We start from the raw sequence: 15,705 nt of genomic DNA on the forward strand, positions 1-15,705 counted from the left end.
TAAGTTTTTATTGAAAGCATAGTTGTGTATAATCTTATCATTTTCATCTCGATATATACATTCAAAATACCAGCTATTTATAACTTTCAATTTAAATTACTAAAAGACAATTCAAGAATATCATAAAGATGTAGTTCGTAGTGTAAGGCATACGATAACTTAAAACGCGAGTGTTCTTGAGTTGAATGCTGGAGATCGAACTGATTTGAGGATAGTTCAGTTGATAGTTTAATTTGCTTCATCTGACTCAACAAGTTGCAATCGAACGAATTTCAGTACAATATAGTTCAAAGGTAACCAAACTATCTACCTTATGAATTTATTAACCTTCCACGCACCTTGATGTTTAAGTGCTTACATATATAGTGACATATATGCATGGACCATTTATAATTGCACCATAATAACAATTCTTGTTTGCATCTCTTAGAGCCAATATATAGTGGAAGGGACCAATATGAAACTAGTCATTTTGTTCATGCTCGGATTTTCTAACATGCTACAACAACATTGATGATGTAATGTTAATTAATTATTAGAAGAAATTAACAAATAACTTATTATCATTAGTCTACCTTATAGCTAATAAGGGCTTATGTTATTTTTATTTTGAGGTAAATGCAAGAATGTATCAAAATAACTCGGCCTGGCTGATCATACCTTTAATGGCATATAATTGAGACGAATGAGACTTTAGATAACTTTAAACTTTAGCGTAGCTCCATGTTTTCATTTGATTGCAAGCAGGTGCATTTGTTCAACCATTGCAATTGCTCTTAAACTAATCATAGTAGTCGATCTTTCTAGTGTAGCGAATTTTTTCTAACATGGCTTAACCAACTCAAATTGTTAAGGCCAATCTTATTTAACCTTTCTCCCTCCCAATTCGCACCAATTTCCAAGCCTGAGGGAAACACACTTATTACGTAAGGCCCGGCCTGACCCGTCCTTGATTATTTAACCTCTACTTTAAAAGGAGGCATAATTCCCAAGTCAAAAAAAATCTTGTCAAAATGTATCATGTGTAAATTACCATATATGCTGTGTAACTTTTGACATGCAATTTTGTTAGTTGCTCCCAAACAATGATGAGTGATGGCCACAAATTTTTGATATTCACAAATCACAAAGGGATGCAACAACACTACTTTAGAGCAATGCTTGCTTTACCATACTTTTTGGTAAACCTTGTCTTTCTATCGATTAGATTCTTTAGCCTTAAAAAATTAAAGTAAATTATTGATTGCTATCCGAAGAGACAAGACCATCCATCCACTTGCATTTTTTTCTTTGCTCGTTGATATTCTTCAATAAAAGTATCATTAATTCATTATCAACGATATTGACATTAGCAAGTTTAAAAGATCGATATTCCATTTTTTATGGTCACACACTTTTTTTTTTCTTCTTCTCTTTTTTAGGGCATCTAATTATATTTGAATTTTTTTATCATCGTCTAACCCTTTGTACAAATTTTAGAAAATTAATACTTTTTCCGTTTTTCTAAAATTGCACCACTTCTTTTTCATAAAAAAATTTCAAAAATATTGCACCATGCCCAATTTTATGGTGCAAAAATAAAAGAACGGAGAAAGTAATAATAATTAATAGGTGTCATTATATAAGAATCAAATATTCTAATGGGAGGGTTATAAGATTTGGTTATCCCTAAACTCCAAATGTTGAAAATTCTTCTTAGGTTTGGTGCCTTATTTTCTATCTTTATATAGGTCATTTATGTGACTATTAGGCTATATTGCCTATGTATGAAATGTCATATGAACATGCCTAAGAATATTACGAAGTATCTGAAATTTTATTGATCGAGTTGTAACGACTTCTTATCAAACTTTTGTGAATGTCTTCCATCAAACAAAAGTTTAGAAGTTTTGAGATTCTTTTGCATGTTTTTATACGTTTTTAACAATACTATCAAATGAGAAAGGATAATTTTCTTTATTTGAGCTAATCTAATTGTTTAGTACTATGTAGTTTAATTTAATTTGTTCTCTTTGTAACAACATAATAAAGTAGCTGATAAGGTTCCTTCTAGTAATTGAAGTTTTAAGTAGTTTGTAATACTTTACTTCTGTTTATTAAGCATATGTCGAATAAAATCTAACAACATTTAGAAAAACAAAGTACATACATGTTCATTCAAATTCGCAATTCGAACAAAAAGTGAAAATAATATATAGTAAATGTATAAAACCATGTAATTTTCCATAATTAATCATAGTTAAAATCAATCAATATGATGAGTTGATGACCATTATTGGTATATCTATCAACTTTGTCATCAACCCTAGCTAGAATCAATTTGTGCCATACCATTTCAATTCAATTAAATTCGTATAAATCAGTTATTGTTATTGTACAAGTTAAATACCATCATAGATATTTTAAGCTGATGCTTGGCCTCAAGATTTCAGACAAGCTGAGTAAAGATCAAGAATTAAGAGGCAAATCATGGAAGCTTGGATTTTGTTAGGGCCTTCTTAATGGTTGACGGGTTTAAGGAAACTCAATTGTCCCTTTTCATTAGGGTACACCCCACTTATTTGTAGGGCTTTTCTCCTCATAGAGGGGTACTTGCCTTCATGGTCCCAATTTGTTAGCCTCTTGGCCTTTCAATACTCTTTCCACCATTCTTGTCAATGCACAATTATTAACGTTAATCACTGTAAATTTAATTCTCAATAATATAAATAAATTATAAGTACATAGCTACTCCGTATATGCTATTCCATAAATTACAAGAATTAGATAAAATAAAGAATGTGTGAATAGTGTAATGCGAGTATGAACATTCATCAATCTTTTTTTTTTCACTTGCATTAGAAATAAAGAAATAAAGAAATAAATAAACTTGATTTACAATATATAATAAACAAGGTTGACACTTTAAGCACAACATAATCATGAACTCCAACGATAATACAGTGCCACATCCAAATATATAGGATTATATAAAGTGTTGTCGGCCAGATTGATTATAAAAAAATTATGTGATTATATTCAGTCATTGGCTCATTGATCTTTAATCACCTAATAAATCATCTAATTGTTGTACTTAACCAATTAGTAATAAGGTTATGAGAGTAGCTAACAACCACTAATTTTCGTTGGATTACAGTACAAGAGGGCACATTATCGCATTCTCGCTCCAAAGTGATTAGACACTACTACATACAATTATAATTTTGGATAGCTGAAAGTTCCGAGAAATTGCTCTTAATTACACAACAAAATATTTATCGCAAGTCATCAATTCAATTAATCAAAGCATTAATTAACTTTAAAAAAAAAATAAAAAAGGATGAATAAGATCCAATTAATGATAATCAAGCTTTGAATTTCTCCTAATTCAATTCTCTACATGTTAGAGAGTACTTCGTAATTGATATGAAAAAAAAAACCCTAACTCGAACCTCATAACAAGTCCACCCTAATTCATCCTTAATTACAAATGACCTTAAAGATGGATGAAAATTGTTCATTTTAAACAAGATGCAAATAGATAAAGATTTGTGCTCGAAATGGCCTTATAAGAACATTGGGAAACAATGGAACACTAAGAAATTTTTCGTAAATTAAATTAGACCTAATGCATATCATTGTACATACAAACTCACCTTAACTCACCTTTCAACAATCTTACAGACCAAATCTTTAATTTCTTTATTTATGGTTGAAATCGGATTAATCAATTCTAGACTAAACCAGAGTAATTCAAGTTATCAGATTAGATTAGATCAGACTAGACCTTAATAAACGCAAAAACGATTACGACATTGCCTAAAATACCCATCATGGCAACATATTTTGAATCAACAAATCAAAAAGAAATGATGACAGAAAATTGGCAAAGGTAGAGACATACTTGCAGAAATGAAGGGGGGAAAATAAAAAAGAAAAACCAAAAAATGGATTACCCTTCTGCTGCTGTTGTTCTATGAGCAGTACTTTGTTACTGACAAACTTACGGATGTATCATCTATTCTTTTCTTTCTTAACTTTCCTCATTTTACCCAACTTGTCTTGTCACTTTTTTACCATGAAATTCACATTCTTCTATCACACAAATATGTCATTTTAATTATTCCAAATAAATTTTAATTTTGATTAATTAAAACAAGCAATATAATTACAAAGATCTTTAACTAATTAATTAGATATATATTAGTTGAAGATACAATTACAATTGCCAAAATCAAGACATTGGATTGTTCATTCATGTCCATTGATATATAATACCCTAACCCTAATAAGCCACCAATCCAACTCTTAAAACACCCGATCCTTCCGCCCTTACCATAACCAATCACTCAACTCGCAATCTGCAACAATCAGATCGCAAACAGAACAAACATCATTATGAAACGGACAGAGTATAATCTAACAAACTATAACAACAATAGTAAGACAACATAAAATTATTACCAAATAAATGTTAATTTGATGTTGAATTATTATGACTTAGTTGTGGGACCCGCTTACGCTTCTTCTTCTCATAGCTGATACCCCTTGCCTTAGATTGTGAGTCCCTAACTTCCCTCAAGTAGAGCCGTACAGCACGGGCCCCAAACGGGTTCATCTCGGGCTTACCCCCGTTTTCTTCGTAAGCAGCTCTGAGCCGTCCGATCAAAGCGTCAAGCGATCCCCACGCTTGACGGAGCGGGCACGGGCAGGGGGCAGGTGGGTTAGGGTGACCGTAAAACGGACACATATGGTTGTGTACCTTAGTCTTTCCGAACTGATCTAAGTATCGTAGAAACTCCAGCACGTGGGCCCCGCTACACCGGTTGAGTGCGAGGGGTGGACGGTGGTTCTTGAGGTATTGGCCGAAGGTGGTCCAGTCTCGCCGTTTTTGGTTCTCGTATCGAGAGAGGGTTATCGAGGAGGAGGATGGAGATGATGGGGAGGAGGATGAGGAGGTTGAGAGGAGTGTTGTTGTTGTAGTAGTAGTATTAGGGTTATTGTTATTGAATTGTTGGAGTGTTGTAATGTTTGATGAAGTTTCCATTTTTGGTTGGAAGAGAAGATTTTGGTTGGTTTTTGTGAGTTTTGGAGGAATGAAGTAAGAAGAGTGGAAGAGTTGAATTAAGTTGAGTTGGGTTTAATATATATTTGTGGTGAGAGTTAGGCATAGCTCGAGTGGTTAAAGTTATTCTCCCGAGTTACATGTGATTCTGGGATTGATTTTAATTTCATCACCCAGATTCTTATCATCCACCACGTGGCTCTCTAAACACCAAAAAATAAGTATATATTTGTGGTTAAAAAAAAAAAAAGTAAAGGTTAAGGTTGAAGGGTTTATAATAATGAGTGTTTTGGAGGGGTGTGAGTATTTGTGCGTGGAAAATGGGGGCAAATTGAGTGAATGAAGGAGTAATAATAAGATAGACCTCACTTGTATGTATATATGTGTTGTACTCATCAAATATGTGGTTATGAGATTGTTGCCGTTGGTTGTTGCACACACCACTTATACAAGTCATGTTAAGAATAGTAAGATGTGTAGTATTTGACTATTTGTGCTTATGAAACTAATGTTGTCGGTTGTGTCCTGTACATGAGTTACATGATTACATGCATCATTAAAGTTTTTTTCACCTAAAATAAAATGTTTTGGTCTTAATTTTGTAAAATACGTATTCTGATTTGATTTAATTTTGACCTTAATTTATGTATTTTGTACTTCATACTCCGTAATAAGAACAAAGGTGAAAAGAACAAAATATATTAAGTGAGATGTGTAGTATTTGCGCTTAATTATGAGACTAGTGCCGTTAGTTTTAGATGCATATCATATATTTGAGCATGTAATATAATTATGTTTTTCAATATATATTTCTTTTCCTAAGATAAAGTTTGGTTTAGCTAAGCTTAGTTATGATATTAACTAAATTATGATCAAGTGAGGATAAAAGCTAAGGTTAAAATTTTTGAAATACTACTTCCGTTACATGTTATGTGCAACAATTTAACATAAAGCAGAGAGGAAAAATATCTAATCATTGCACATAACTTGTAACGGAGATAGTAAGAATGATGTGAAGTGAGATTTTATTTGTATGGATGTAACGAAAAGAAAAAAGAAAAAAGCTTTTCAGAGCTGATAAATGTGGTAAATTCTAAGTTACTAATTGAGTGGTAATTAAATTTTGTACTATATAAATGCAGACCACATATAATAGAACCCTGGAGACTGGAGTAAAATAAGAGGAGGGGAGCACGCAATGCAAAGGCAGAAAACAAAAAAACAAGAAGGAAGAAGAAAGAAGAAAGAAGAGTAGATGATTATTAAATGCAAGTGCCGAAAAAACCAGTGGAGGCACTGACCTCACTACCCCTTTTTGATTTGACTTGTCTTGCTGACCTAAATAGTTCCTCTCTTTTACCATTTTTTATCTTCTTTTTACCATCCTATAATTGTAATTTAAAATAAAAATAAAATACTCCATAAATTGTAATAAGCTAAAGTTTGATGTAGTGATACAAATTGAGCGTTTTAACTATGTGGTTGGAGACTTGGAATTAATCTCCACTAAAGGGCTTTTTTTTTTTTTTTTTTTTTTGGAATTACCTTTTTGGATTACTCTTAATGTGTCTAGCCAGCAAACTCCGCTGGATAACCCTATGAATGATTTCGGTCCAATGAAATAGTTCACCTTAAAAAATAAAAGAAATGTAAAGTAACTCTTTGTATTTTTAAGGTAAGGCCCTATTCTTTTGAACTTTTAGAAAAAGCAGAACAAGTATCTATAGAGCAGAGCAAAGCATATTAAATCAACACAGTAGGACTTATAGCAAATTTCAACAAAAAAAAGAGCAGAGAATAGTAGTGCTAAAGATGATGGCCCTTTTACTTCTTTTTTTTCTTCTTGTTTTTAATAACTTTTTATGTCTCACAATAAGTTTATTGTAAATTGATATTAAAATACTATACAATGTATATAGTGTAGTAAATTCCTAACATTGGCCTTGGTGGCTTAGGGCCTGTTCTCTTACGTTGAAGTTCAGTTCTGTTCAGCTCCTAATTTCCTTCTCTTATAAAATATTCATTTCAGTTCAGCTCAACTCAACTCAACTCAGTTCAATTCAGTTCAGTTCAGCTGAGTTCAGTCAATGAGAATAGGCCCTTAATATATTTTTTTGCATGCTAGATTTGTTGTTGTCTTTTGGCTTTTAGATTTTCACTTTTGTGATCGTTGAATTGTGTTTAAAACTTTCAACCGATCTTGGAAAGACTACAGTAGCTTGTTCTACTTGCTCTTTGCTTGTTTGTTTGTTAGTTTTGCATGTATATGGGATAACAGAAGATTGATTTGATTTTACCAAGGTATATGTATGTTTCAATAGTTGATATATAGTTGCTTACAAGTTACAACTAATTAAGCTACTCAAACACCACCAGCCAACAACTAACATTACCAATTATTTGATGAGATATTTTGTTAGTTTTTCAAGTGATCGACGTATCCTGTTGATATATACTACCTCCGTTTTTATTCAGTTGACACGTTTTGACTTTAACACTATTCACACACCTCCCTTTAACCATGTTTTGTGCTTTATACGTAGTGTAAAATATAATCATGTGAGATCTTGTTAGATTCGTCACATTATATACTTTCAAAATATCAACTTTTCATAATTTTTGCTTATCGATAATTAAAGATATTAATGATTTCATAAATGCATTGTTAAAAAAAACGGAGGAAGTACTTCGTAAGTAACAAGGCAATAATTAATTGTTGTCAAACAAAACTGATCCTTCTTTGTTTAGTAGCATTAGTTGGAATGAAATTGATGATATACGTAAATGAAATTGATGAAGTAGCGCTTGATATTTTACAATTTAATTGATGAAAGGCCCTTGATATCTTGTTTTAATTAGAAGCGCTAGTTTATTAATCATCACAATAAAAAAAAAAAATTAAAAAAAAAAAAAAAAACTTAGAATATTATGTAATCTATCTACTAAATCAACTCCAATTTGTTGTAGCTAACAACTTGCTTTCAAAAGTCTCTAGCTACTAGCTTGATCGTTAGAAGTCTTAGAACTAAAAAATACAGTCCAAGCTAATTTGCTTGACAATTAAGTTTTTTTCTTTTTTTAGTTTAATATAACAAAGTCAATTTAAAAAGTTTTTTTAAATAGCAAGTTAATAGCTAACCATTGGAGCCACCAAATCACTATAAAGTGGACTAGATTGAAATTATATATCGCGTGACAAGTTTATTTAACAATTAACTTACCGTTAAAAATGCTCTATTCTTCAACGATCTTCTAAATTTCTACCAACAGCCCAACCAAGATGTTAAAACGAGCTTAAATACAAATATAATATGGCACTGATAGTTTAAAAAGGATTAATAAATCTAGCAGTAGAGAATTAATGATAATTAAATGGATAATAGTGATTTCCGTACAAAGAACAGTCCAAGACGACTGCCTAAAACAGACAATAATTTGTGGCCCACACTTACCAAAAGAGTTTGACATATTTGACTGCTTATTATTGAGATTGAGACCCCCTATTTTGTACGTACTCTATTCTTTACTCCTTCAAATTTATAATTCTATACACTTTATTATAAAAGTAAAAAACCATTTAAAATTAAATATCCAATGAATATCGTCCAACACATCTAAAAGCTTTAGCGGTTTTGCTCTCATTTGAAAGAGTTAATAATAATGATAATGGAGTATCAACATTGATCTAAACCATGGATTTGGTGGTGCATGATACTTTAATTTTATAAAGGCATGATAAAGGGTAAAATTAATAGGAATATTTTATAATACTACGTAGATATATTTTTAAAGATGTTGAAAGATTATCGAAATAAGAAAAAAATTAAATATTTCTCGGACTTTATTTCTACTTTATTTTTTAATGTACCTGCCTGTTAGAGAGAAGCATTGTTTTTTAATAATGACAATTTTACTCAAAGATAAATGCTTTACTTTAAACATAATGAAGTCTAATATTTTGTATAACTTCAAATAAGTTTATACACATTTGCAAATTAAGGTTTAGACAGATACTCGTATAGTTAAGATGAAGGCAAAGCACTCTATATTATATTCTTTATTAAACGAGAACAATGACATCACCATAAACATGCGTTCTAAACATTTAACCTATTTAGACAGTAATTGAGCTTATACTATACTTTATAACCCATCTATGCCTTGTTGGCAAGGATTTAAACTTAAATTTATCTAAACAAATTTACACCATACTTATCAACCTTTCTCTTAGGATGCACTATTTTTAACAAAACATTTTGTTCTCATACACTAGTAAGCTAAACTTATCAAACCATATGAACCTTTCACTTCGTAAAAACATATGTATGTACGAGTAGTTATGATTTGAACTTGACTTATTGACCCCTTTTAAGGCATAGGTATTAGATAAACCTTATAAAAAAAAAATTCCGAAATAAATTTATTTAAACTTAACACCCAATTCTAGCGTTCGTTAGCAAATGGGGGTTTAGACTGAATTATGTGTGATTTACCCGTTAAACTCCCAATAAAACTAAAGTATAAGCTAAACTTATTACAACTGAAATGAGTGAAAGTAAAGTAAATAAAACAGGCTCCATTTATATTATGTTATATTTGGACTTACATTAACAATCCCTTAAATCGTTGAATTTAGTTAGATTTAGGGTATGTTTTTTTCAGATTATTTTCAATTCAGTTTAATTCAGTTTCTAATATCTTTTTCTCATGTTCAATTCAGTTCAGTTTTTAATATCCTCCTCTCATAAAATATTCAGTTTAGTTTAGTCAATCAAAACAAGCCCTCAAATAATTTGCGATTAAAATTGATGCATCTATTTTTAAACAGAGGAGTACGAGGGGAGGGAGATGAGATATTATAACCGACATGTATGGCAGAAATGCACGTGGGCAAATGAGAGGGCTCCGCACGATTGGTGAGACCTAGAGTGGGACAGGGCCACAGACGTCATATCAAACCCGACGTCCCATCTGATTGACCGTTGATTGCGGGATTCTCGTGCCTATGACCCCCCACTTTGCCCTTTTGCCCATTTTTTGCTCTTTCATGGGCCCACCCGACCCGATCCTGGCCCGTTAAAAATCTTACAAACAAAAGTTTAACTTTTACCTATCAAGCAAGGAAGAAATCTTCGTATGCTCCATGGTTTGTTAGGAATTTTTTGGGTTGTTGTTGTTGTTTAGAGAGTTACAAAGATGGGTGATGAGAATTAATCTCAAAATCTTTTGAAATTGAAAAGCGTTTTAAACACTTGAACTAATTCCTCACTCTCTTCTGAGAAATTACTTAATATTACGGGCTTATTTTGATTGACTGAATTGAGCTGAACTGAACTGAATTGAACGGAACTGAATATTTTATGAGACAAGAAAATTAAGAGCTGAACTGAACTAAATTGAACTTATTAGTGCTGAATTAAACTGAACTGAACTAAAAATAATCCGAAAAGAATAAGCCCTACATACGTACACTATTTAGTTTTTGCATTAAAGGCAATGGTATATATAATTAAATTTAATACGCAGGTCTCAAATAATATCATGTAAAGTGTAAAGATTCATCAAGGCTTTTTTTATGGTCTGTTGTTCAACTTATTTTCACTTATTTTAAGGTCTAATAAGTTTAGTTTAGGAAAAAGTTAGAGTAAGTTTTTTTTCTAGAGGGAGAGAACAATAAGTTTTTATAAAGATTATCTAAGCTCAAATTATAACTAAAATAAATTTTAGTAAAATTGACAAGTTCAGATAAATGAAAATCATGTGAATAGATAACCTTACAAAAACTGATACAGAGTAACAAACAACCCATGCAAATACAATACGGAGTAATTAAGTAGAAATACGCGAAGAGATTCAAGAGTAAATTGCAAGTATTTAACCAATTATAGCCAATTTTAACAATTCCACAAATCTAGAAATGATTTGATTTGACTTTTACATACTCATTGCGATTTATGGCCTCATTCACTCTTTTCTCTCTTGTCATTCAATTGATTTAACAAGATAAGAGAGTGAAGGCTGCTCTAATTGATTTTGAAGAGACAACTCTTTTAAAGAATCTCTTCTATATCATCATCATTTTTATGACAACCAATCGAACAATCATATGACCCAAATTACATTTCATGGTTTTAACTTCAATTATATATATGTACCTCCTTCTTTGCTATTTTAGTTAATTTTTTTGGCTTTATAGTACCATAAACATTTGCATAAATACTAATTTATATATATGTTTTTTACATAGATTCTATAATACCTTTATTTGATACCTTAGCTATATTTGCCATTATAATTCTATCATGTGTGATTCCAAAAATACAATGTTTTTGATGATTTGATCACATCAAGGTGACAAATGACTATTCACCTTATTAACCAATAACAATCAAGCTAAGAGTACTAAATTGATAAATTATTTAAACAGGTGACAAATTTTGAGTCATATGATCATTGAGCTAGGTTAATAATCTGGGTCTACATGACCATTGACTAATTTGAACCCTCATTACTTGTATAACGGATTATGAAGTTCAATAAAACTAAAATATAATATTTAATTTGTCCTAAATAATTAAAACAATTAGATTTAGCACACATGTCAATGCACTAGTTTAACCTTAAATACAAAGTATATGTAATTAAGGATCTGTTCTGATTGACTGAACTGAGTTGAGCTGAACTGAATTGAACCTATTGGAGCTGAACTGAACTAAATATCTTATGAGAGAAGAAAATTAAGATAAAAACTGAACTAAATTGAACTTATTGGAGCTAAACTGAACTGAACTGAAAATAAGCTGAAGAGAACATGCCCTAAGTACTAAACATTTACACTAATACCTATTCTTAAACATTTTCATGACGAAATGGTCAAATTTAATAGATATGAATGGCGAAAAAAAAGTCCAACATGTCAATTATTTTGAGATGAAGCGAATATCACCAATTTTTTACAAACAATTTTGCACGCTCGAATAAGTTTATAAACAGTTAAACACGCCTTTGTTCGCATAGAATATTATATGTTGAAGGCTTGAAGCCTTAGTATGGAAATTTCTAATGAAACCCTAATCTCTAGCTTCATCCTTAGCTTGTTCCTTTTGATATAGTCCCTTCATAGTAGTTCATACTTCACACCGTACCCAACCTTAATTAATAAAGTTGCACCAAGTGAATTTAATAATAGAAAACTAATTCATAAAGCTGTGCTATTTTTAGCAAGACAAAGGGCTCGGTGCAAGGGAAAAGTTCCTCCTATTATCCATGAATCGAATTGAGATTGTTTTGATATATAAGTCAATGAAGGATTCTCAACACTTAATTGAAGATTGAAACGAACTATTGCTTGCAACTCTAAACTACTACTACAATGGATTCTGAAATAGCTATATAACAATTAAATCAAAATCATTATTAAGACTTAATAGATCTATTAACTGACCTATTAACTGACCTATTAAGGCCCCTAATAACCAACTTTTAAGACTTTACATAAGTATATAAGAAAGATAAGTATATATCAAAATATACTCCGTTATAAAATAAGAAGGGGTGTATGATGAGAAAATTTGCACCATAAATTGACACGTGTTAGCCTAAAGAGATGAATAAAGTATGTATGGATGCCAGTCTATCAGTCTATGCCACGCAAAAAGGGCAATATCATGCTAGAGCGAGTATTAAGTAATACTTGTTCTGTCAAAAGAAAATATCATCACATACATCGGTCCTACTCACAAATTGAAGACATGGAATAGTTTAAAGATCGTTGGGTTATTATTTCCTTAATCTCTTTATCAAATTATTTAAGTATAGTAGCATTTTATAGGAAGTCTAATCAATCAAAAGACTATATTAAGAATCAAAGCTACCTTTTCTTAGCATTCACAAGTAATATATGTGAATGTGACTATCATTTTTAAAGTTATGATATAAAGAAGTGGAAAATTCATAGTGTATCATCTAGTACTAAAGAAACTAATATTGGTAATTGAGGATTCAATTAACTTACACACACACAAACACACACACAAAAGGCTTAACTCAAAACTTCAAGCAATTAGTTACGGGACTACTTTTTATCTTTAAAGTGGTTGTCTTGGAATCTTTTAAAGTGAAAGGAAAATGTCCAACGGTTTAGCAATTTCTTAATCAGCTTCACCAAGATAGTCAAGGCCTTAAGGGTCACCCTAATTATCATATCTTTAAAAGCAAACAATTATTAGTAATTACGAAATTTAATGAGGATTAGCAAACATAATTATCCAATCATAGAGAACTTGTCGGCTTGATTATACTATTGATTTTTAGATTTATTCAACCATGCTTTTCTCTTAGGAAATCATCCTATGTATGTACGAAGTATAACATAGGACATGCTTGATTAGTTACAAGTAACATACATAAGGATGGTGACTTGATCAAGTTACCTGTTAACCTAATATGAAAGAATCGTACTACTTTCAAATTCTACAAGGTGATTTATATTACACTCATAAATCATAATAAGTATGTTTATGTAACATTAAGTGATGAACGGACTCTACTCTCTAGTGAGCTTTGATACTGTGGATTATGTACTTAATCACTTATTTGAAATTGTTATACACGTATACTTCATATAATCAAAGATATTACCATAACTGACATAGTACATGTATGTAATCTATCTTAAAGAAGGATCAAAGATCTTTGCTATTGGTGTTTATATCTTATCCATCCCTAGTACTTACTCGTAGCTTGTATTAGGTTTATAATAACTTGTAACACATATAGGTGTTAAGTGTATACTAGTTGTATATGTTGGATGTTTGCATTGTAATTCAATAATCATTTAATTTCCATTGAATTAGAGATGACACAAGTTAATATCCACAGGGCAAAAACCACCTAGTTAATGGACATATATGCACTGAAAAAAATATGCAGTCTGACAACTTACTATTCATAGCTCATAGACCAAGTCATTTATAGTTAGTAGATAACTTTTATCAATCTTATTTATCAGAGAACCAGAGACTATGCTTCGTTTATTAGATCCATTATTATCTGACCAACATCAATGCATATACATTAGTGCATTACTATTAGGGATGACTACCCCTTGATAAATTTCATAGAAAGGTGAGTATCAATTTGGGTCATTGGTGAATTTAGATAGGCCCTAGTTGGTTTAGAATACTTAATTGAGTCATTAAAAATTATTGTGTTCACGTGTCCATGCAAATAAAAAAAAAACCGAATCCGGTCACTTTAGACTAGCATGATAACATTTAAACTTAGTTAAAATGTTATATTAGATAAATCATTGTCTTTCAATCAAAGAAGACCTTCAACTGTAAATCAATATAGCACTAAGCCAAAGCAAAGCAGACTCAGATTTAAGAGATACTCTAAATAATAGGGTAGCATTCCTTGATTAAAAGATTGGGCATTTTCAATAATTTTTGCCTAACAAACTCTTTTATGGACAAATTCTCAAAAATTAATTCATATACAGACATGTCTTATATGATCAAAATGACTATGGAGTGGATTTTCTTTTCAAAAAAAGAGCTAGCTATGGTGTAATATAATGCATGATTGCATGGTCAGTAATATTATACAATTGCATATTTGCATTTAAGTTTTAGGGTTTGTTAAATATACAAACTCAAATTTATTTGAACTTATATTTTTACATTTGTATAAAGTTATCTTCTCATCACCGTATCAGAATATATTAGAACTGTACTTACTTATTTAAACTATTCCCAACTTAAGTAAAGTACTCTCTACTCTATATGAATTTATATGAACTTAACTAAACTTATATTATTTAATAAATTTTAGAGTAAATTGAATAGAATCACACATTAGAACAATCATAAGATTGTTATCAAATACAAGTAAGATTGTAATATACTTGTATGTCTCACTTTTTATATTACTTAATGGCTCACTTTTTATATTACTTGTATGTCTCAAATTCAATTAGGGAGTATAATAACCAGCATTTAATTTAAACAGTGATGTACAGCTTATTTTTTAGCTTCCACTTTTAATTATTAAGCAGTAATCAACAGTAGTCAAACTTATAGCAACAATTTTCTAGTATATCTTTAAAATAATGCAGTCAAACAACAATTGCTTTTTACTAATGAATTGAAAACATGCCCAATTTTGTATACCACTTAGTACTAGTAATAAGATTCTTCTAATCACAATTGATAATAGAATAACTCCTACAAATAATCAACCACAACTTAACTCGGGAATTTCAAAGCTCATGCACATTATTTTCCCTTTGTTAATTTCAATTAGATATATACCATGAATCTAGTCTACATCTCAAATATAGAACCATATCACAAATTTTTCCATACAACAAAACCATCTCAAAACAATTTCATTATTAGAAACAACTGACATTATAAAAACGACTTACTGAACTCGCACCAGTTAACCAGCCTACAAATTGCAACTTAATTATAGCCACCCGACTCAACTTAATTAATTCATTTTTATTTGATCATGTAACACTAATTGGTCCTGATGACATAAGAGTAGCACATAATCAACACAAATTCAATAACTTTTCCCTAAGAAGGCAATAACATTGACCATAAGATTATTCTACTAGTAGTAACCCTAGAAAACCTAACCAACCAACCAACACA

General features: G+C 30.8%; 1 protein-coding gene across 1 annotated transcript; it reads right to left on the reverse strand.

The window, feature by feature from the left end:
• Nucleotides 1–4,328: 4,328 nt before the first annotated feature.
• LOC145597258 (protein LIGHT-DEPENDENT SHORT HYPOCOTYLS 4-like) lies at nucleotides 4,329–5,065 on the reverse strand. The gene is made up of 2 exons (XM_081653401.1): nucleotides 4,493–5,065; nucleotides 4,329–4,340 (listed from the first exon to the last, which is right to left on the reverse strand). Exons 1-2 carry the CDS (start codon nucleotides 5,024–5,026, stop codon nucleotides 4,329–4,331), a joined length of 546 nt encoding a protein of 181 aa, XP_081509527.1. The 5' UTR covers nucleotides 5,027–5,065.
• Between the last annotated feature and the right edge of the window lie 10,640 nt (nucleotides 5,066–15,705).

The sequence above is a fragment of the Chenopodium album genome, chromosome 20, assembly GCF_948465745.1.
Source record: "Chenopodium album chromosome 20, dcCheAlbu1.1, whole genome shotgun sequence".
Taxonomy (NCBI): domain Eukaryota; kingdom Viridiplantae; phylum Streptophyta; class Magnoliopsida; order Caryophyllales; family Amaranthaceae; genus Chenopodium; species Chenopodium album.